At 36.7% G+C, this 23,600-nt stretch overlaps 4 protein-coding genes across 4 annotated transcripts; 1 reads left to right on the forward strand and 3 right to left on the reverse strand.

Annotated features, from left to right (window-relative positions):
- Positions 1 to 7,690: 7,690 nt before the first annotated feature.
- Positions 7,691 to 9,600, reverse strand: LOC121760992. The gene is made up of 2 exons (XM_042156574.1): positions 9,475 to 9,600; positions 7,691 to 9,011 (listed from the first exon to the last, which is right to left on the reverse strand). Exon 2 carries the CDS (start codon positions 8,992 to 8,994, stop codon positions 8,035 to 8,037), a length of 960 nt encoding a protein of 319 aa, XP_042012508.1. The 5' UTR covers positions 8,995 to 9,011; positions 9,475 to 9,600; the 3' UTR covers positions 7,691 to 8,034.
- Positions 9,601 to 11,979: 2,379 nt separating this feature from the next.
- Positions 11,980 to 14,401, reverse strand: LOC121761001 (transcription initiation factor IIA subunit 2-like). The gene is made up of 4 exons (XM_042156586.1): positions 14,296 to 14,401; positions 14,022 to 14,182; positions 13,433 to 13,483; positions 11,980 to 12,466 (listed from the first exon to the last, which is right to left on the reverse strand). Exons 2-4 carry the CDS (start codon positions 14,148 to 14,150, stop codon positions 12,326 to 12,328), a joined length of 321 nt encoding a protein of 106 aa, XP_042012520.1. The 5' UTR covers positions 14,151 to 14,182; positions 14,296 to 14,401; the 3' UTR covers positions 11,980 to 12,325.
- A 938-nt stretch (positions 14,402 to 15,339) lies between these two features.
- On the forward strand, positions 15,340 to 19,198 carry LOC121761010 (ATP-dependent Clp protease proteolytic subunit-related protein 1, chloroplastic-like). The gene is made up of 9 exons (XM_042156596.1): positions 15,340 to 15,607; positions 16,500 to 16,615; positions 16,871 to 17,074; positions 17,163 to 17,267; positions 17,378 to 17,440; positions 17,569 to 17,680; positions 18,419 to 18,480; positions 18,571 to 18,753; positions 18,847 to 19,198. Exons 1-9 carry the CDS (start codon positions 15,385 to 15,387, stop codon positions 18,925 to 18,927), a joined length of 1,149 nt encoding a protein of 382 aa, XP_042012530.1. The 5' UTR covers positions 15,340 to 15,384; the 3' UTR covers positions 18,928 to 19,198.
- Positions 19,199 to 19,453: 255 nt separating this feature from the next.
- On the reverse strand, positions 19,454 to 22,881 carry LOC121764079 (mitotic checkpoint protein BUB3.1-like). The gene is made up of 9 exons (XM_042160163.1): positions 22,563 to 22,881; positions 22,333 to 22,463; positions 22,024 to 22,106; positions 21,228 to 21,491; positions 20,800 to 20,875; positions 20,449 to 20,529; positions 19,998 to 20,076; positions 19,796 to 19,896; positions 19,454 to 19,712 (listed from the first exon to the last, which is right to left on the reverse strand). The coding sequence occupies exons 1-9, from the start codon at positions 22,680 to 22,682 to the stop codon at positions 19,625 to 19,627; spliced, it is 1,023 nt and encodes a 340-aa protein (XP_042016097.1). The 5' UTR covers positions 22,683 to 22,881; the 3' UTR covers positions 19,454 to 19,624.
- Positions 22,882 to 23,600: the final 719 nt, after the last annotated feature.

Consider the following 23,600-nt stretch of genomic DNA (forward strand, 5'->3'; position numbering starts at 1 on the left):
CACGTTTCTTGTTTTCCCTAAGGGTTTAATAAGTGTAGGGGCTAGGGTATAGTATAGTACGTACACATTAATAACAACGTATAAAACCGAAACGAATAATGCACCTAATGTTAACGACTAATGCATATTATTGACTATATAATGAACAATATGTGAATTGCGATGTATACGAATAAGATGTGACCTGTTTCACTCGTTGTAAAGCAAGTAATTCGTGTATTGTGTTGTCGTGTTAAAACCAATACGAATAATGCACCAAATGGAAACGACTAATGCATGTTATTGACTATATAATGCACAATATGTGAACTGCAATGTATACGAATAAGATGTGCCGTGTTTCGATGTTTAACACACGTTTCTTGTTTCCCCTAAGGGTTTAATAAGTGTACGGGCTAGGGTATAGTACGTACATATTAAGATGTGTCGTGTTTCGATGTTTGGCACACGTTTCTTGTTTCCCCTAAGGGTTTAATAGGAGTAGGAGCTAGGGTATAGTATAGTACGCACACATTAATAACAACGTATAAACCGATACGAATAATGCACCGAATATGAACGACTAATGCATATTATTGACTATATAATGAACAATATGTGAACTGCGATGTATACGAATAAGATGTGCCGTGTTTCGATATTTGGAACACGTTTGTTGTTTTCCTGTAAGGGTTTAATAAGTCTAGGGGCTAGGGTATAGTACGTACACATTAAGATGTGCCGTGTTTCGATGTTTGGCACACGTTTTTTGTTTCCCCCAAGGGTTTAATAAGTATAGGGGCTAGGGTATAGTACGTACACATTAATAACAACGTATAGACCGATACGTATAATGCACCAAATGGTAACCATTAATGCATATTATTGACTATATAATTCACAATAAGTGAACTGCAATGTATACGAGTAAGATGTGTCGTGTTTTGATGTTTGGCACACGTTCTTGTCTCCCCTAAGGGTTTAGTAAGCATAGGGGCTAGGGTATAGTATGTACACATTAATAACAACGTTTAAAAATAGCGCGTGTTTGAGTTATACATAATTAACGTATTACGTAATGTACATATTATAAATAGTAAAGTTATAGTTAGGTGCATTAAGTGGCAGAACATGACATGCCATATATGCATTTGCTGAAGACCAAGGGCCACGCCAGCAGCTCTGCGAGTCATCTGATTTCGAAGAGAGAGAAGGCTATAAAGGATGCGACAAGGCCTCTTAGACGGTGTAAGGCGTGCGATGAGATAGGTCATCACGACTCCAGGAACTGTCCATTGCTTAAAGAGATGATGATGGAAAAAGATGCACGCAAGGGTAAAAGGCCAGCTTGAGTTATGTTCTATAAACACCACATCATAACTTTTGTTTGGGTCCTAGTAGTCTTGTTGTTCAAATCTTTGTCGTACTGTTATAAGTTGAAACAGGTGATTTTTTGCATTAGTTCACCTTTTCTGTTCATTAATGGACTTTATATCAGTCGAGTACTCTATATATCTGTGAAGTTAACTCAGTGAAGTATCCATGACGCTATGGATACTTTGTGTTCCCTTCTGCATGCAGAATAATGACCATTTGTTGATACATAATGCACTATTTTAATCAAATAATGCACATATCTATTTTCCGTATCTACATCCACTTTTCAAAAAACAATGCAGCACATAACATAAGTAATGTCGAATTTTATTTGTCTGACGCTGACAGTGATAGTTAACGAATGCAATATACCAAATACAAAAGTACGTAAGAAACTAAAAAATTACACGCCAGTTAAGGACAACTAAACCAATTCACCCATATACGCAGGATAAATCTCATAATGCATACTATATCGTAAATAATGCATTTGTATGTATACGTAATGCACTGCATAAATAACCGTACTGCGCATAATACGTTTCTGAATAAGTGCATTATTTGGTTTACACAATGCATTATTTATCGTGTCTGCTGAGAAGAGGCGTATGGTTGAAGAGTTTTATGGAATGGTAAGGCCTGAATCTGTTGCGGTTCATCCTCCGGATGTCATGAAAACGAAGGGCCACGCCAGCAGCTCTGAGAGTCGTCTGATTTCGAAGAGAGAGAAGGCCATAAAGGATGCGACAAGGCCTCTTAGACGGTGTAAGGCGTGCGATGAGATGGGTCATCACGACTCCAGGAACTGTCCACTGCTTAAAGAGATGACGATGGAGAAAGATGCGCGCAAGGGAAAATGAACAGCTTAAGTTATGTTATTTAAACAGCGCATAACAGCTTTTGTTTGGGCTTTATTAGTATTGTTGTTCAAATTTGTTGACATACTGTTATAAGTTGAAACAGGTGGTTGTTGCATTAGTAGAATTTTTTGGTTAATTATTGGAATATATATAAGTCGAGTACTGTATATATGTGTGTAGTTAACTCAATGACGCCATGGATACTTGTGTTCCCTACTGCATGCAAAATAATGAACATTTGTTGATGCATAATGCACGCTTTTAGTTCAATAATGCACACATAACCATGATAAATGTAATCTACCAAATACAAAAGTACGTAAGACACTAAACAATTACCCACCTGTAAAGGACTACACAAAACCAACTTACGCATATAAACGGGATAAATCTCATAATGCATAATATATTGTAAATAATGGTTTAATAAGTATTCATAATGCACTACATAAACAAACGTACTGCACATAATACATTTCTGAATAAGTGCATTATTTGTGTTATACCGTGCATTATATACTATGTTATTTTGCATAACTAGGAATACATTAAGGATCCTTAAAGTAAATGCACAACATCAAAACAGTAAGGCACACAACATTTGTTGATGCATAATGCACTCTTTTGAATAAATAATGTACATATCTACTCTCCGTAACTATATCCACTTTTCCAAAAACAATGCATCACATAACATAAGTAATGTCAAATTTTTTGTGGCTGATATGGACGGTGATGCTTCACTAATGTAATATACCAATTACAAAAGTACACAAAAAACTAAACAAGTACACGCCTGTTAAGGACAACAAAAAAACCAACTTACGCATATAACCAGGATAACTCTCTTAATGCATAATATATTGTAAATAATGCCTTTGTATGATACATAATGTACTGCATAAATACACGTACTGCACATAACACATTTCTGAATAAGTGCATTATTTGTGTTATGCCGTGCATTAGTTACTGTGTAATTTACATTACATGGAATATGATAAGGATTTTTTAAATAAAATTAGACAACATCAAAAATGTTAGGCACACAGTATACGGATGAATAATGGCATGTACTCCATTCATAATCCATCTTCCCAAAATCATTGTCCAATATCAAAAAGCTACTACAAAGTTGGGAAAGCTGTTAGTTCCAACGCAAAAAGTCAACCAAGCAATCAAGGAAGTCAATAACATCCATCACTCTATAGTCGAACCATCAATCCCTACAGTCCATAATTCTCGACCCACTGTTCAAAGTTGAACTTGGCCGGTCTCTCCCTCCAAAACCTCGTTGCCTTAGATTGGTTTGCGGCACCTCGGATGTTGTGCGCACAAGTCAGGAGCGTCCGTGCAAACTTGATTCTGAACATCTACAAGATTTTTGTTCCCTTTGCGCTAAGCCTGCAATCCCAATCTTTTTCTTTCTCCCCGAAATAGGTTTCCATATGGCGCATCACGTACACATCATTCTCCATCGTTACCAAGTTGTTCCTCCACGGCATACTCACCACATTAGTAGTGCAGCTTCGGACAAGAGCGGCCAATTTTGTTTCTTTGCATTTGTCCAGGGCAACAGCCATGAACTTCCTCTACAAAAAAATTAAAATGTGATTCACATCAGCAGTATATTAATTTTGTGTACACAATGTCCTTAACAGACGTGTACCATACACATGATGCATTACGAAGAATTAATGAATAAAACCATACCCATAACAAACACGATGCATTAAGTCATAACAAATGTTGCCTTAGGTGTTTTTCTTAACCACCACAGCTAATACCAATAGTAATGCTTAATATTCAGACTATAATGCATATATCCTGGTAAATAATGCAGAGGCTAAGTTCAATAATGCACATAACTATTTGTCTTAAAACTAATTTGTAAAACACACAATACACTACACACACCTCTAAAATGCACCATATACTGCAACGTATGCTATTATTCTCTTACATAATGCACTACATATTTAAAAAGACAACATCAAAAGAAATAAGTCGGGATAATCACTTACAGCAAGACAAACATGATGCATTAGGAACAAATAATGAATAAAACCCTACCCATAATGCATAAGATAAAGCAAATAATGATCATTGTGGATGCACGTTTAATCATTTTATATCTAATCATCAAACAGAATCCTCTGCAACAATCTGAGGCAACAAACCAATACAACCAATGACCAATGTTAAAAGCAACATAATGCATATATCATGATACATAATGCACTGTCTAGCATAAAAAATGCACACAGAATTCTTACATACTGTATTCTGCAGCACACTATCTACTCTACATAATGCACAATTTAAAACACACAATGAATCTCCAAACATATACATAATGCACTAATTCGAACAACCAATATATGTATATACTCTTAAGCACTACACATCCAAATACCCCTAAAATGCATTCTTTACTGCAAGTTATGAAACAAGACATCTAAATAATGCTTTGCATATTCATAAACAGTGATAACACAGACAAAATTTTAACGAAGCAATTGACCTCAACACATTTACATAACATGGTCCAGTAATCCCCTTTTTACACTGTATAATGAGCAACAAATAGACATGCAAGTAGCAATCCTCACAAACAACAGATACGATATTGAAAAGCACAACCAACGAGTGAAATATACCTGCATCCTGTGATGCTTGAGAGCGCGGACGACCTCTTTTTGGCATATTTGATCTGGCATAAACCAAAAAATATAAGATACCTGAATCGAGTCATGGTTAACCCAACACAATGTCCAGCACTGATAATCAGAGACAACCCTAGAGGAATAATTGGGTAATTCCGATTTGCAACAACCTAGGCATATGCAAAGTTGAATGTTTTACATTTACATACCTGCGAGATTTGTTGAATATTCGACGAAACGCGTCAACGCATGTCGATTTGTGGCAGATGTAACCACCGGTGGAGTGTAATCGCCGAAATCTGGGGCGGAGGCTGTCAATTCCTCAGCTTTGGCGAACGACTAGGGTTTTAGACAGTGGAGGGAGTGGGGAGAGTCGAATCGGCTGCTGGAGTAAAGAAGGAGAAAAATGAAGAGTCGGATGATTGCAAATCGCTTAAAATTCGCGATTGCCAAAAATATGGCGGTTCCATTTTCCCAACTTTACTATATTACCCCCATAATGCACATCGAAAGGTTCTATAATGCAACGCGGAAATAATTATTAAGGATTAACGTGGTCCGTTGATTGAAAGGATCTAACGGTTATTAGTAAGAAGAGAAAAGGATCTTAGAGTGGAATATATATATATATATATATATATATATTTTCAAACGGTAATGTTACCGTTTTTTTTTCCGTTTTTCAATTTTTTTAATTTTTTTTTATTTCTTTACTCTATAAATACTCCTATTTCATACTCATTTCACACACAAACACACATCTATTCCTCTCAAATCCTCTCTATATCCACTCCAATTTCCATCTCAAATCAACTCAAACTAATGAATCCTTTTGAGCAAATGCGTCAAATAATGGAACAATCACTTGAAGAAGATCGACGCCGGGAGGCGGAGGAAGCCGCGCCGCCCCCACGACGCTCCCGGACGTACATCCACCGTAACTAGGAGGAAGCCGCCGCAAGGTTAGTACGCGACTACTTCTGCGATAACCCGATTTGGGGAGATACCTACTTCCGTCGCCGTTTCCGCATGAGGAAACCGCTATTTCTCCACATCGTGAATACTTTGGCGGCCCGGGAAGAGTTCTTCCGAGAAGGGTTCGACGCGGTCGGCCGTCCCAGCCACACGACGCTGCAGAAATGTACTGCAGCAATCCGTCAGCTTGCGACTGGAAAAACGGTCGACATGTTCGACGATTACCTCCACATCGGAGACACCACTGGGCGCACGTGCTTGCTCAAATTCTGCAAAGGCGTCCGGGCAGCCTTCACCGACGAATTTCTCCGGAGGCCAAGCACGACCGATTGTCAGTTCCTCCTCGACCTGCTCGAACAAGTGCACGGATTCCCCGGGATACTTGGCAGTGTCGATTGCATGCACTGGCAATGGAAGAATTGCCCGGTGGCGTGGATGGGGTCCTACACGAGCGGCCACAAAGGCACCCACCCAACCGTTGTACTCGAGGTCGTTACCGACTACCGGCTTTGGATCTGGCATGCGTACTTCGGGGTCCCTGACTCGAACAACGACGTAAACGTGCTCCACCAGTCCGACCTCTTTACCGAAGTTTTGGATGGTAAAGCGCCGGCCATCAACTTCGTCGCCAACAACCGGTTGTATAAAATGGGGTACTATCTCGCCGACGGCATCTACCCGAAGTGGCCGACCTTCGTGAAGACGTGCAGCAGGCCTGCGAACCCAAAGCAGGCTCTTTTTGCGCAGAAGCAGGAGGCTGCTAGCAAGGATGTGGAGAGGGCGTTCGGGGTTCTCCAAGCGCGCTTCAACATCATCAAAGCCCCAACTCGTTCGTGGTTCATGGAGAGCATGGTCGACATCATGTATACGTGCATAATCTTGCACAACATGATTGTACAAGACGAAGGAAATTGGTTCGACCCCGAATCCCCCGGAAGCTCAACCGCAAGTAGTCCGCCGCGAAGTGGAGCGCATCCGTCTATACAAGAACGGTTGTCTATTCGGGCAAGGACACGCGACTCTAGCGCCCACGCCCAACTCCAAGAGTATCTATTTGAGCACATTTGGGAAAACTTTGGCGGAGAAAATTAAATTATGTAATTTTTATTTTTTTAGGATTTTAATTATGTCTTTTTTCTATTTTTTTGAATTTTAAGTTGTAATGTTGTTTTAATTTTAATGAAGTGTGTTTATTTAATTGAATTTGTGGGGGAAAAAATAAAAAAATGAAATTGAATGAATAGTAATTTAAGGGACGGTTAAGGGACGGAGCGTTGCAGGTTCCGTCCCTTAGTTAAGGGATGGAGTAAAAAAGTACAGTGGGACCCTCAAATAGTAGTTTAAGGGACGGTATAGAGACAGCGTAGTGGATGGCCTAAACGGCTACACTTTTTTTAGAAGATAAATCTTATATTTACAAAAAGTATAATCCAATTTACATGTACAAAAATAACGTTTTTTTTAATTAGAAAAAGAAAACATATTATATGTGTATTTTTCTAAAGAGTAAATTACAAAAAAGTTTTCCAACTGGTTTGAATTTGAACATTTTACCTATTAAAGAAAATATCACCTTAATCTCTAGACAAAGACTTAATTACATTTAAAATACTTTATATATTTTTAAAAAAATCCCACTATTTTTGTGTTTATGCTTAATTTTTGTGCTTTTGGAAGATAACTTCCAAAACAAATTCATCTAAGGATGACATTCGAATTCGATCAACTAGGTAATATTAATTTCTAAATGTTTTTTTATAAGATGACATTTTTATAAATGTTTGATAAATAGACATTTTTATATCTACAACAAATGAGAGGGAACAAAATCAATGGAGTACAACTTTTAACATTTCCAATTCGGAAAAAACAAGGTTGAAAGCATGATACAAAATAATTTATGACTTCTCTACAATATATCACCATTTAAGAACTAACAAAAACAGTGATGATAAAGACTATTATCACATGTGTTAATTAAATCGCTTGTATACACATTCTCCTCTTCCTACAACTAAAGCTGCCAACACCCACTAACTTCATTCACAGATCCACAACTTGTTTTCCTCTTCGAGCAGTCTAGTCAAAATTGTGTCCAGTTGCTCTTGAATATCCAACTTGTTTTCCACTTCGAGTTATTGTCAAATTTGTGTCAAGTTGCTCCCAAATCGCGGAGCTTATTGTAAAGCATAGTTGCATACCTTCTCAAGATGCGTGGGCCAATCTTGACCGAGTATGGATGGATTCGACTCCATGGCTACCCGAAAATCTAGCATTCTTGCATTACTCGGCAGCATTTTCCTTACACCATCGGGCTGTCGTGATCTTGCAACACCTATACATTGTGAAATCATGCTCTTCAGATACACATCTAGACCATTATTCAGCAGGTTGGCACCGTCTAGTGTAATACCAACTCCCTCCAACGCCAACTTCTTTTGCAAACGACGCCCTAGGGATCTCGTATCAGGCAATTCACCACTGGTTTGACAAGATGGGTCAGAATGAGACGCTTTGCAGGCTCCACCCAAGTTGACAGAAACACCAAATGGAGCAGTGATAGAACTCCATCTGTGAGAAAAGGGGATCACAGCACACTGTTCAACCTCTTCCCCATCTTCAACTGATGCAGCACCTGTTCGAGGCCTGCCAGAGATAGTCTGCAACTCTGCTGCACCCTGCTGCTCTTGTATCCTTGAAACCGTTTCTTCGCATGTGAGACTAGGACTCTTGCCCAATGGGCCAAGAGGGCTAGGGCGATCATGAAACTTGCGATCCCTACTGAGAGGGGACCTACATTTGCGAGGAGAGTAAGGAAATGCATCTCCATAAACAGAATGAAGATGATTCCTCGAGTGACCATTGGAAACTTTAACACCAAGTGCCTCAATTTTTTGAGGCTGAGAAACATTCTGGATGATGGATTGGATGAGGCGATTATGAATAGGGAGATTCTCTCTCCCAATTGTCTCTATGCAGCTCTTATCAAACTCAGCCTTGCTCAGCTTTGAACTCAGAAATCTCTTCAGCTGATCAAAGTAGGTCTCACCTCTTTGTTGGCCGATCTTTTCATAAATAAGCTCTTTCAGCTCTAGTGTGTTGATTCGAGTAAAATGATGGCTTGCCACCATTTTCATTCCAACTCTGTCTGAATCTGCTCAATAGACAAGATCTCACAATCTAAATACTGAAAAGGCACACACAATTGAAGTTCGGTTAAGCCAGAGTTTTTCCAATTTGAACACCACCCCATCTCGTCCCCAAATTAAAGATTCAATTTTTATTGCTACCATCAAATTGCATTTCAACTTTCATAATCAAACGATTAACTCAGCAGACAGCAGATTATCAACTTCAGAGAAATCGACGACAAAATAAGGGGAAACAAGAAATCGGGAAACATCATAAATTGCATAATTAGATCAAACCCAATCGACATAGGTGCGAATAAAACAATACCCAGAAATCAAATGGGCTAATCAAGGCTACCGATACCCAATTTACGAGAAATTTCGATCAAAATCACAGACCCCACTTCGTGATTCTACAAGGACAACAAATTGTAGAAACTGAAAATCAAATTCGAGTGGAAATAGAAGTATAAAGCGAGAATTGACCTGGTTTCGGAGAGTAGGAGTCGACGACTACGAACAGCGTGGTTTTTTTTCCCTTTTCCTTTCTTTTTTTGCTTTTGTTTTTGGTATATTTATGTATTGGAAGGGGTTTATAACTGTATCTTTCCTTTCCCCAAATGTGGGTTTGTGTTATAAGTCCAAAATTAAAACATTCAAATACAAATATTAACAAAATAGAGAGTCCATATTAATGGAAATTAGCAAAATAAAGTCCATATTCTTGGATATTTCTCACGTGTTGATTTTCAATGTCAGTTTGTCAACGTAGTGACGTATTTTAGTTTCATGTCTGTGCAGCTTGTTAGAGTTATATTCTCATGGAGGCAAGTTTTAAGATAGCGAATAGTATTATAATAAAAGTTGAGGGCGTATTATTTGGGTTTTGATGTTAGATCTCAATTGAGTTAGTTTTTTTACTTCTAATCCAAACACTTGGAACTGTATTAAATATGCATCTCACGCACATTTTCTCTTTTTCAGGTTTCTACGTTTTCGTTGTCTTAGATATTAAGGCGAGGGATAAATGATGCTATAGTAGAGAACCTAGTGGTGCAAGAAGAGGAAGGAACAATGCACTAACATATTTATTCCAAGTAAATTTATTGTTAGTTCCATAAATAAAGCTTGTTGGAAAGCATATGTTAAATAATTGTAATGAGTCAAAAACATATAGCTAAAAAGGTTAGGATCTTGATCATTATAGTCTTACACACATAGATACTAGTCAATAAATATATAATACACAGTTTTCAATTCCAAACATACGAATCCAATCCCTTCTAAAAAATCAGCTTTTTAAATAGATATACTACGCAGTTCTCAATTCCAAAACATACGAATCCAAATCCCATCTAGAAAATCAGCTTTTTTTAAGCATTTGACTAAATAGTACTTCCTCCGTCTCAAGGTAATTAAGACATTTCTTTTATCATGATATTTAAAGAAATGATTTGTTAAAAGTAAAAGTGAAGAGAGTAAAGCAGATGGAATAAAGTAAGAGAGATAAAGAGAGAGTAATATAAGATAATGAATAAAACTTTTACCAAAAAAAAGGAAATGACTCAACTATCTTGAGATGAGGGAGTAGTAAGTGAATGAATATCATATTTATTGAAGCAGAAGATGACAATAATAGTCCTTTATTCAAGTTCCACGTTTATATAAGTCTATTTGAATGGATTGGGATAGGCGACTCAAGTCTGGATGGAAACATGTGCATGTCACTCTTTAATTTGACACAAATTTAAATTGCTAACAGTTTGTATATAATGTACAGTTTTATAATTACATGAAATACTATGACATTCTTTGTTTCACTAGGTACACAGATTATAAGATATAACTATTTACTTAATTAAGTAAAACGATAATAAAGTAAGAAAAATACTAAAGTTATTAAGCGAAGAAAGACTAGAAAAAAAAAAAGAGAGAATACAAATAATTAAAGAGACATTGAAGAATAAATAAGAGAGGTCAAATGTGATTTTTGCCAAAAAGGGAAATGGTTCAACTATAGTGGAATGACCAAAAAAGAATACGGATCAACTTAGAGTATAAATACTCGAAAATAGTTTGAAATTATGGTAAAAATAATATACTAGTGGCCTTGTTTGGGATAGTCTTGGATCATGTCTTTTTTATCAATAAGCTCAGCCTTAACCCGTATAGTTTTACTTTTAGTTATTCTATAAAATTCTTGATTGGGCCGAGTGTTGGGGCCTTCGGGGTCAACACGAATGTATGATGCTCTATGCTCTACATGAATCGGGGGGCCTCCGTGCTCAACATGAACGTGGGACCCACCATGGTGACTCAAATGCGGGCTCCTACGAGGTCAATGGAATTGACTCCTATTATGGAGTGAGTTTGGATTTCTATTTTCAAAAGTATTACTCCCTCTGTCCCAACTAAGCTGGAGGCAAAACTTTAGGCACGGAGATTAATAAATTATTTTAAATGAAAATAAAATAGTATAAGAAAGGAAAAAAGTAGTAAAGATAAGAGAGAGTAAAGTATTTGAGTAAATAAAGTACTCGATTTGTCACAATGCTCACATTTTCTTTTTAGTTTGTCTCACTCAAAATGTCCACTTGCTATATTTGGATATAAATCACCCTCTTCTATCTCCTCATTATAATATTCAACTATATTTTTCTCTCTACTTACTTCACCCTATAATTCCTCCTAAAATCTCGTGTTACTCAAGTATGCAGACATCTTGAGTGGGACAGAGGTAATAAAAATAATTGAATATTTTGTATTTTATCAAAAAAGAAAGAACTCTATTTTATTAGTGCGTTCCAAAAAGAAAGAATTGGATTCAACTTAGTTTAGTTGAGGCAAAGGAAGTAGTATTCAAGTAGATCAAATATTTCTAGGCGTTTCCACTTCTTTTGTTGTTCCAAAACGTTTTACAGAGACCAAAATTTGATTCGCCTGTTAAAATTCGCGTTTGCATTTTTATTTATTTCAAATTTTTAGAATTGGTTACACGCCATCAACATATTAATTTCCAAGTCGGTACTTGATAGTGTAATTGTTGATTTACAGTCATGATTTAATATTAAGCACGTGAACTTAATAAATCAAATTGGCCTAGTAATCTGCTGCCTAAGTAATCCTTCAGAAAGTAAAAATTAAGGGGCAGAATGTGAAAAATATGAATTCAGAAGGCACCACCAACAGTAGCTTATGCGTGTTAATTTTCCGATGCTTCCCCCTCCGCTATTAATCTTTTGTCAAATATAAACAGAAAGGACTTGCCTCCAGAATTTCTCATAGCCTCTCTTCTTTCTCCCAGATCCAAACAAAAACTACCAAAAAAGCTATCTTTTCACTGAGTTAGTAACTTTGAGTCGCAGGCCACAATCTTGAGACAATCAACAGTTTCCTGGCCTTCCTCACTTTTCACCTGAGCATTTTGTAAAATGAAAGTCCACACATTGTCACAGAACCGGTAGGTATGAAGATGTCCCTGCAGCAACAGTCATAGAGAAATATAAAACAACCTACACATTGTAAACAAGATTCTAGTCCTACCAGAGAAGAGACACCCAGAAATGAGAACAACTCGCAAACTGAAAGATTGTTCCATACCATCTAGATGTTGACATCACATTGTCTTTCTAAATGGCATAAATAAATTCAAAAGTATAAACAAAGTCAACGAGCCCCACATAATTCCTATATACAAATCCCACAGAGAAAATAAAGCAGGCACTCCCTGATAGGTAGTAGGAGTACATGATATGATTCTGAGAGCCCAAGCAACCACTAGTAGCCCAAATGAACCCAATTCATTCTTCTTTTCAGAAAATAAAGGCCAAATCCTATATCCCAAAGGCAAACCACTGATAAGAAAATTAGTATTTCTTTGGTAGGCAAATTTCAGAGAGAATTCATTCTCCGGTAGGCAAATTTCACAGATATTATTGGATTACATATACCTGAGAGTGTTGGCAAATCTACCATGTTATTATAATGAATTGCATTCAGATTAATGCTGATAAATTCTTGTAATCTGTAGAGATCATGCTTACATACATGACAACCTCTGAAAATGACCAAATATCTTGACTATGTACATATTCTTTGAATTAATTTATTGTAAACCATTAGTTTCTGTCGAAGTAAGAGCACAGTCAACATGACATTTCATCGAACTAAGTAAACTAAATAAAACAAGACCACCAAGAACAAAATAATAACCACAATACAATAACAGTAATGGCACTAATACTATGGGCAGAGAAGCAGTGAACTGCTTTATGCTTCAACCAACAGATGCCCTTTTCGCACAACCCAGAAAACATATAATGTACATTACAAGCATAGAGTAACAGAAACTGAAAGTGTCAGATTTCCCTATTAGTGAATTTCACTCGGACAGTCATTTGCAACGCCCATGGAGAAACTACTGTATATAAAAAAATCTAGTCACCTTAATGGAAACCTTGTTCTTCACCTCGGTCTCTAGAGCTTCAGTCATTGACTGTAAACGAATGAGCAACATTAGATATAATTCCAGTGCAGAGCTGGCATGCAAATAACATATCAAACTATAGCTAGCGATATCAACTTGCAATCCCATTACTATGCATAGTTATCCAAGTATCAACTCCATCAAGAATATCAGATTCTGAATTCGTTCCTGACTTTAGGTAATCTCCACACGGAGTATAAATTTTACCAACTGGCAATTGATTTTTTATTGCAACTTAAAAACATTGATGGAAAATGTTTTACTACCTGTGATTAAATTAAAGTCTTTACCTGTCTCACCACACTGAATTACATGGAAAAAGTTAAACGAAAATAACAATCTTTGGAGGTGAAAAAATGTAGTATGAATGCTCACTTCAAAATCAGTCTTCCGACAATCAATTGAAATTCCTCAATATAAACTGATTCAGAAAAGAATCACACCTCTTATCTGACAATTGAATTAACAACCAAGAATATGATCCCAAATCAGTTGAGAACAGTCCACCCGTATCATAAATAATCATATTGACCAAGAAACAGATAACCTTGTCGAATTGAATTAAAACTTGAATGGCGAGTTCGGGGCTCAGAACTCCGGTAGAAACCATATGATCCAAAGTTTCCGTCAAACACATTCCAATCGTTGATCTCCGATATAGCTCGAAGGTCGCCATTCTTCTCCAACAACAGTACTACTACACCCACACTAACAGATTCATAGTGGAAAGAGAATAATCACGATCAAAATTCAGTCCTCGTCTAACAAATCAGAAAGTGAGAAAAATAAATAAAACTAACAAAACAAGGAAATAAACTCACCCGTGTTTCAGATTGATTGATCGTTGGCGATCCAGAAATCTTTACAGAGAATCTCCGCGTGAGAGAGAGAGAGTGCGAGATAGGAAAAATGAGAGGGAGAGGAATTGGGCCTTTTATACCCTAGATTTTAAGATTGGGGATTTTATAGCCAGCGGTGGAATAGCAAACATTGAAAAGACCATCTTACCATTCCGAATTTTTCCTACTTTTACTGGGATTTTAATCGAATCATGAGCTCTCGCCGGAGGGTATATCTGGACTTGCGCATTTATTGGTCAAATGTTTATATTTTAGTTTATGTTGTTTTTAACAACCTTGAGATAACATACATAACTATAGAAAACTGAAATTAATTAGATGACACAGTTATATAAATTGGTGCAATTTAGTTAGTGAAACACTTCTCATCCATTTAATAAGTTGGAAGTTTGAGTTTATTTGCTCTTTGTTCGTACATCTGTAATTTCTCCTTATTTAATTATTATGTTTTTCTCTATTAATTATATTTGGGAACTTATGTGTTTAGTTTGGACGTAGTAATTTTCTCACAAGTTTCTTACATAGTTTGTTTAGTTTTTTCAATATATATACAAGCTCGTTATATTGTATAAAAACAATTCATCTCAATAATTTTTATTTGAGTTATTGGTCTTTTAATTTACACTTGAGCTGAAATTTAGTTCTTTTTATAAGCTTAAAACTAGGTCGCAAAAATTATACACTTATGCAATTTAAACAATATCTTCTACTCCTTTGTTCAATTATATAATCTGACGAGCGACATCAAATTTAATTCAGAATTCAATAGAGCTCATGAAAAAATCACAAAAATGATTAAGTTTATGATATTAGCTACTAAATTTTATATTTGTGAGAATTTTTTATAAAATTTGTTCTTTTTGGGGTCATTGCCCCTCTAAATTTTGGGAAAATCGGATTTGGGCCGATAAAAATGCGAAAATAAGCCCAATATTGAATAAGCGCAATGAATAGTTGTGGTTGTTAAAATCGATTCGTATGTAAGTGGAGAAAAACGTTTTGGATTAATTGCATAATTTTTCGAACTGTTGGCTTCATTTCACAATTTCAATGGCGTCTTCTTCTCTCCTACTGTCGCCCCTCTCATCCACAACTTCCTTAGATAACCGTGACTTGCTCGGGAACTCTGCTTTCCTGCAGAACCCCAAGCTTATTTTCGCAGCTAAGGCCCGTAAAGGCGCGATTCGGAGATGCGGATTCAAGGCTCCGGCAGCACGGAACTCTCTCGACCATATACCCAAACAATTTCGCCAAGAGAATCTCAAAGATGGATGTATGTGAATGTGATGCTATTATCTTCCGTCCCATTTTTTCAATTTATGGCTGTATTTTTTTGCTTGTTAACTTTTGTGGTAGTTTAATTTTTAATCCTTGCTCGCTGGAGACTTTCGTGGTTTTTAATTCGGAGGCGAGAACTAGCGTATGTTTTGAAGATTATCGTGGAAAAACTAGAACATAGCTGATTCTGATTGCTACAAAATTTTTCCTCTTTTCTTTTTCCTAATGCATTGTGCTTTAAGCTCTTCCAAACTGCAACTTCTGTGAAGCTAAGTAAGAGCAGAAGATACTGTAGACGATATAGTGAGGTAACAAGGCCTTAGTTGGATGTATTAGACGATAGGCTGTGAAGTGATATAAGATGTTGCTAACTGTGTCGATGATATCTGGTTGCTGAGGAAGGAACTTATTTATATCCAGATCCTCTGAGCAGAAATCGGGCTATTTTGATGAGATCGCCTGTAGTTTAAGTTTTATTTGAGATGGAATACATTGTTGGATGCATATATGCCTTTACTTTGTTTCTCTGACGATAATCTTGATTTTGAAGTTTAAAGAGGGATTCCATAGAGCTCAGACCTTGAGATAGTAGAGTAGAGTGGGCTCCACGAATAAGTTACTAACATTTTTAGCATCCAGGCATTAACTTTCTGATTAGTCGATTAGTTAAATGTAACTATTTGAGATGTTAAAACAATTATGACCAATCACATTGGGTCATGCTTGTCTTTTGGTCATATATAGTTCTACTGTGCATTGCTTTTAGTTGAGCTCTTTTCTTTGACTTATTTCATCATTCAATGTTTTGTGGAAAAAAAACTTTTATCTTGCATTAAAATGTCTCAACAGTTATGCAGCATGTAACTGAGGTACCATATCTTTTGTAGTAATGCAAAATTACAAGAATGCGCCTCAGTATCTATACGGCCTTTCACCATCGCAGATGGATATGTTCATGACAGAAGATAACCCTGTCCGCCGACAGTCAGAGAAAGTCACAGAGGTACAAATCTTTGTGTGTGTTTGAAATATCATATACTCCTTGTATGTATACTTATGTCTCCTAATCATATTTAATATCCCATGCCATTTCCTTAGTCTGTAAACTGGGTGATACCTTCTTCCTTTCCTTTATTATTGATGTACTGCTTCATATGGCTGTGATTTGCAAAAATCGTGATTAGAAGGTAGAGGAAACACTTGTTCTGCTTGAGGAATCTTTCTTCAAGAGAATACTGATTAGCTATTGTTTACTCAGGAAAGCATTTCATCAGCCTGCAATTACTTGAGTAATGGTGGAATGTGGAGCACAACTGGCATGAGTGAAAGAGGTCCCTCCAAGTATAGCATGAGCGTAAGCATGTACCGTGGAGGGGCGAGAGGATATGGAAGGCCTAGAACTGCTCCTCCTGATTTGCCATCTTTGCTTTTGGATGCCCGGATTGTGTATTTGGGGATGCCGGTAGTGGAACTCTTACTTTAAGGCTTGTAGTCTTAATTCTTCTAAGTTACATTTCTTTGTTCTTACTGTTTAATTCTGTCTGTTGCAGATTGTACCGGCTGTGACCGAGCTTCTTGTTGCTCAATTTATGTGGTTGGATTATGACAGCCCAACGAAGCCAATATATCTGTATATTAACTCATCTGGTACTCAGGTAATCTGTAATCACCTGAATGTCTCGCATAAATTAGTATTCGGTATTACTTTTTATTTTTATTTTTTATATCTTACATTTTTCTTTTCTGGCCTTGTTTATTTTCCCAGAATGAGAAGATGGAGACTGTTGGATCTGAAACCGAGGCTTATGCAATTGCCGACACTATGGCTGTAAGATCCTGATTATAAATACTTACTAACTTAAGTTACTGACTTGGCAGTTAGCTGCGGAGACACCTCTTTTAATTGTATTCCTGGTGTTTGGCGTTTGACATTTCATCCAACTGCTCTGTCGTTAGTATTGCAAAGCGGATGTCTACACTGTAAATTGTGGAATGGCGTACGGGCAAGCAGCAATGCTTTTGTCTCTTGGAGCAGAAGGCTATCGCGGGTTACAGCCGAACTCATCCAGTAAGATATGACCTGTATATGTCATTGCTTATGAATATTATGTTTATTGGTGCTTCTTACATTTCTTGTGTCTCAAAGAAACTTTATTATTTATTATTATTATTATTATTATTATTATTATTATTATTATTTATTTAATAATTATTTATTATTATAATTACACATCAGCAGCTTATCTCTCCTGCCCTAGGAATCACAACCAAGCTGATGGTTGGCACTTGGCAGGCTTACTTGGCTAGGGTTGTGTGGTTATCTAAGGTTCCATAACAATATAACAGTGCGAGTTGATAGATGATGAAGTGAATAATTTTATCTTGGGTGTATTTTGAAGCCCCTAATGATTGATTCTATGGCCCTAGCTCCTTTTGTAGCAACATATGAATTACTTCATTCTATAACAACCATAAACCCAATTTCTTCAAGAAGAACAGGCTACATTGTGTTGCTACTGATTATACACATGAGCTTTTGTGCTCTGTGGTTTGTTTTTTTATTATTTGGATCCTGCTGGTTTGGCCTATATTAATAAGACATTTTGCATGTTTAACCTCTGTGTGTGTGTGTGTTATGTCAAACATTTCAAGCTTTACTATTCAAGATACAATGAAAATGTCATAGGAAACTGCTTGTGTGCTTTGCCAACTGAATTGGTATTACTAGTTGATTTATTTGATGCCTCCATGTTAGTTGTAAACTTGTATGCCGTTTAGGTTTTTACTGTTTTGCTTCTTGTTGCAGCAAAATTGTACCTCCCAAAAGTAAATAGATCAAGTGGAGCTGTCATTGACATGTGGATTAAGGTCTCTCTCTCTCTCTTTCACACACACACACACAGAGAGAGATGGTTGTTGCACTGCATGCTTAAGCACATGTCTCGTATGTTGCCTCAGGCCAAAGAACTAGAAGCAAACACGGAATATTACCTTGAACTCTTGGCCAAAGGAATCGGAAAGCCAAAGGAGGAGATTGAGAAGGACATCCAACGCCCAAAATATTTCCAAGCACAAGAGGCCATTGACTATGGCATTGCTGACAAGATCATTACTTCTCAAGATTCTGCCTTTGAGAAACGGGTAAAATTCGTAACTTTATGATTTGATGTGCATAGTTTTTAACTGCCTCTAGAAAACACACCATTTTGTTCTAACAATGAGTTCCCTTGTCAGAACTATGAAGAATTGTTGGCACAATCGAAAGCAATGAGAAGAGGAGCTGGTCCTCAAGCAGCTCCATCAGGGTTTAGGTAAACTTGTGAGAGTTTTGTGGCAAGGTTGGCATGCCCTTGCTATTCTGAATCTATGTCTCATGATATGTTGCTAGCCATTTAGATATTGCTTGGTACTTCAGGAAAAGCATACACTATGCACAAGTGTAGTGCTTTAGTGCTCATCCTCTTCATGGCTATGCACAAGACAAGTGTAGTGTGATTTAATGCTCATTTTTTTCAACTGTTGTATACTGGGACGAAGAAAGAAATAACAGAAACTTGAAGTATAGAAAGAAATGTTTTGGGCTGAACAATGTGTTTCAATTTTGCGTAACCATTTGCAACACTTGAAGTAGGGAACACTTTTTCGCTGGTTTTCTGTTAACAAAAATCTACTATACATTTGGATTTGGATTTGGATTTGAATTTTAAAAGTGATGATCGTTTATTAGAATGTCTAAATTTACTCCTGTAGACTCGTACTAAATCTTTTTAGCAACATGGGGTGTGGGTTGGGATGTTGGGACTGGATCGAATATTGCTGCAACAGCAGCAGCCTACTTTCGTTTTTACTAAAATCATCTGTTCGATTGTATTCCGAGTATGCTACAAAACAAATACTATCAGACATAATAATTCCATATAAACTAGTCATCAATGAGTAAATGATTTCAAATAAGGTCTTCGATCTCAGCTAAAATTAGAACACAGTACAAGCAACATCAGTCTTGCCCAACTCATGAAGCAGAGTTGGGAAGCATTTTCGGCTTTGGCTTGACTTCTACTTCGTTTACGCTGCGGACGAAGATGGCATCTGGCTCGTGGCTACAAATGTGATCAAAGTAAGAAATTAAAATGCATTAGAACAGAGAGAGAGTGAGAGTGGGAGAGGGAGAGAGGATTCTCACGTTTTATCTCCTTCTTCATATGTGTAACTAGATGCAACAGCCAGCAGTCTACCGTCTCTGCTAAAGGACAATGCTGCAATACTTGTCGGGTACTTCGAATACTTCACAATGTGACCAAATAGTAGCAGATAAGAGGAACTTAGTAATCATGTATTTTGAAACATGGCAACCTAAGTTAAAAATTAGAATTAGCATCTTCAACCTGATAAAGCCTTTTCTTGTTGTTTCCATCCCACACGTTAACATAACCGTCGCAACCTCCAGTAGCAAAGGTACCATAGCTACACGAAGCATTATTAAGTAAGAAAACTATGAACAGAAGTTACATACCACCAACAATGACCTTAATTAATCACTAATCAAGCTTCTTTTCAGGAGGACATATCTGAAATCTACAGAAATTTACAGATTGGCCAATACAAAATGCTTTAGTATAAAAGCACTACAAAACATTATTGTTTAAACTTCACTACTGTTCTGCTCGTAAGTTTACCCTTCTCCTAATATATAGTGCATGATGACAGACAGCAGTTTATACTCCTATTTTCTAAACTTTCTAGAAATTAACCTTACTGACAGCCTCAGCCTTATTAAGAATAAGATGAAGTCAGATGTACTGATCCAGGAGCACAAATAAAAATAAAAAAGCTTACATAGGGTGAAATGCAATGGCATTCACAGGGTATACAATATCTCTTCCTGCTTCAGACTTCCTATGGCACTTGAATGCATACCTGCAGATGAGAAAATTATCTAGAGAATTATGAAACAGTTAAAATTCTGCAGTTAGGTTAACACTTCAATTAAGTTTACACACTTCCAAGATAAAACATAGTCACAAAAGACTGATCCATAATTGGTTAGCATTTTATAAAGATAATGGAAAATGATACAAAGTAGATATACATAGAGATTTTCACCCAAAGTTATATTGTCATGTAGTTTTTCAGGAGGTTTTTTCCTACTTCCACATTATCAAGTATTGGGTTGTTAATAGTACATACTTTTTAGATTGGCCTGTCTCTGACAGGTCAAAAAACTCCATGGCTACTCGTCCTTCAACACTACTAAGAGCATAACCTGGAAAACATAAACTTAGAATCAAATGAACAGTTATGGGAGGACAATATCCAGAATTCAGAATTATCTACAAACTTAATGTAGAAAATCTTAGTTGAACCGAGTATCTGTTCCCAGTGGGATCTAAACTAAGAAGTAACAAGGTAGCATAGTTCCATCATTCAGATATAGTAGATTTGTCACGACTCAGTAGAAACCATCAACCAACAGCCACTGATATTATTTGATATTTTCAGATAAAAGATATTCAATCTGTTTAATAACTACTGGTCATTATGGATAAAACATGCTGGAACGACAACTCATTTTACCCACAGCAACCTATGACAAATTTAAGTTGATAAAGCAGCACCTGTCCCATTCGGATAACATCGGACACATCTTGTTTGGTATTTCAAAGAAGATTCCCTCCGTTGTTCAGGTTGAGACATGTTCCGAAGATCATACACGTTTACATGCCTTCCAGCAGTAGCAACCACTAAGTGATTTCCAACAACAGACATAGAATAAACACGCTCCGGTTGAGTATATGTTCCAACAGAGCGATCCTGGCCACTGGAACTTCTTGGATCCCAGCACTTCAAGGTTTTGTCCCAGCTACCCGTAATAACTTGACCTAAAACAAGATAATGTATAAGCATAACATAAATAGAACCATCAATGGCTCCATGCATGTGTAGTGAACCAAGCTGAAGTTAGCATTAGATAATCACTAAGAACTTCTATTTAAAGTTTTCTAACTTTTTCGCTTATAGCTTGTTCAAATTTGAGAATGAACTACAGCAACCTCAAGAGATTGTAGTAAATACCATATAATTCAGAAGTTAATAACAAGCATTCATGTGTAGACAATGGTCCAATTATCAGTGAAGTGATTTTGGATATGAAAGAGAGTATTAAGTCAAATGCACTGAACAACGTATGAAAATATTAGGCCTTTTATGCTTATATTATTGCTCTTAACAACTTTTGCATTTTGTCAGTTCTCACTTCTTCTGGCTAAATGTGCTTCAAATAATTAAAATAACTTTTGCTTCAAAAAAAAGTCGTTATTTAAGGAATTCTTTCGATGACAAAAATGTGAGAGAAAATTATATCGAAGTATAGCTACAAACAAATAAAAATTATAATGGTGATGAAAAACCAACCAGTTGCATATGAGTATTCAACACATCGCACAGGTCCATCATGCAGCCCCAAAACATCCTCCTTGTTGTAATTAAACACAAGCCTGGAGCATAACAACCACCAATTGCCACATAAGTCAACAGCAAGCAAAATACTCAATCAATGTGATACTATCGTTTGAGAAGAACTAAAATCCATCACATTATACTAATAAAGCAAATTAAACTAATAGATCCTGCCAGCGAAACTAAAACAAAATAGTGGACCAATTCATTAAAAATGACCATAAAATGTTGTCCAATGTGAATCAGAATAAAACTGGAAATGACCTTCTAACAGTATGATCGGCAGAAGCACTAAACCCTGAGGTATCATCATGGAAGCAACAATCCAGTACAGCGCCGCCGTGCATAAACTCCCCTCTGAGCGCATTGGCACTAGCATCGTACAATCGAACACTCTGATAACCAACCAGAACGATAGGGAAAAATAAATTAAATGGAGAAATCAGTCAAAATTAGAGTTCGCATTCAACGACTAAGAGAATAAAACTAAAAACCTTATCCCATGAGGAAACAAGGAGGTGGTCACTGTGGTTGGAGAATCGGAGGTTAGAAATTCCGTCAGTCGGTGGGCTCAATAGCTCCCTTCCCGTCGACGGTGGTGGCGCTGAGGCCATGATTACCGCAATTTGCAGCTCCTTGTAAGGGTTCGGCGGAGAGAGATGCGAAGGTGATCTGATGAGTGATGATTTTAGAGAGAGGAGAGGAGAGGAGAGGAGAGGAAAGAGAGGCGGAGGAATGAGGTATTCAAATTCAAATCTACAAGAGCGTAGCCGTGAATCTACAATTTTGGGTTGGGCTCCTAAACGATGAAATACGTGAAAAGTGTGATATTCTTTGGCTTACCATATTCAAATTCTAAACACTAAAGTCCAACCTTTTTTTCATGTTCAGTTTGAAGATTTTAATTTATAATCTTATGTTTACTAGTTTTGGGTTCTTAATTTTATGAATGGGCAATTGATCATTTTTTCATATAAAATAATGATTTCGTTAAATTTAACAGTTAAAATAATTTTGATCCGATTACTAATGTAAACATTAGGCTAAAGTTTATTTTTAGTTCCAAACATAAAAAATTCATATTTTTTGTCCTACACATTGAATAATTAACAATTTTGGTTCAGGCAATATGTTTGCTAGCTTCAGGTTTGAAATAGTAATTTATATATATATATATATATATATATATATATATATATATATATATTTTATCAATAATTGTCGAAGTTGTTAACTTTGTAGATGTTTTTTAGCTGATATTGATGGTGAAGGGCCGCAAAATATTAAGGGTTTTAAAATCCGTCATTCAAGCTTCAAAAACTCTCACAATGTCGAGCCATGAGATCATGCGTCGACAGTGAATTTTTCAAAGGCGAAGCTAAGCTATTGCCGACAACCTTCAGTCAATGGATGCTGGCAAGCAATACCTTCTATTCTTATAATTGGTCATGCCAACAGCATCCGAGCAATGGATGTTGCAACCGACTAAGACAAAAACGGTGGTCGGGGTTATAAAACACGGTGGTGGCACA

The sequence above is a fragment of the Salvia splendens genome, chromosome 2 (assembly GCF_004379255.2).
Source record: "Salvia splendens isolate huo1 chromosome 2, SspV2, whole genome shotgun sequence".
Classification (NCBI taxonomy): domain Eukaryota; kingdom Viridiplantae; phylum Streptophyta; class Magnoliopsida; order Lamiales; family Lamiaceae; genus Salvia; species Salvia splendens.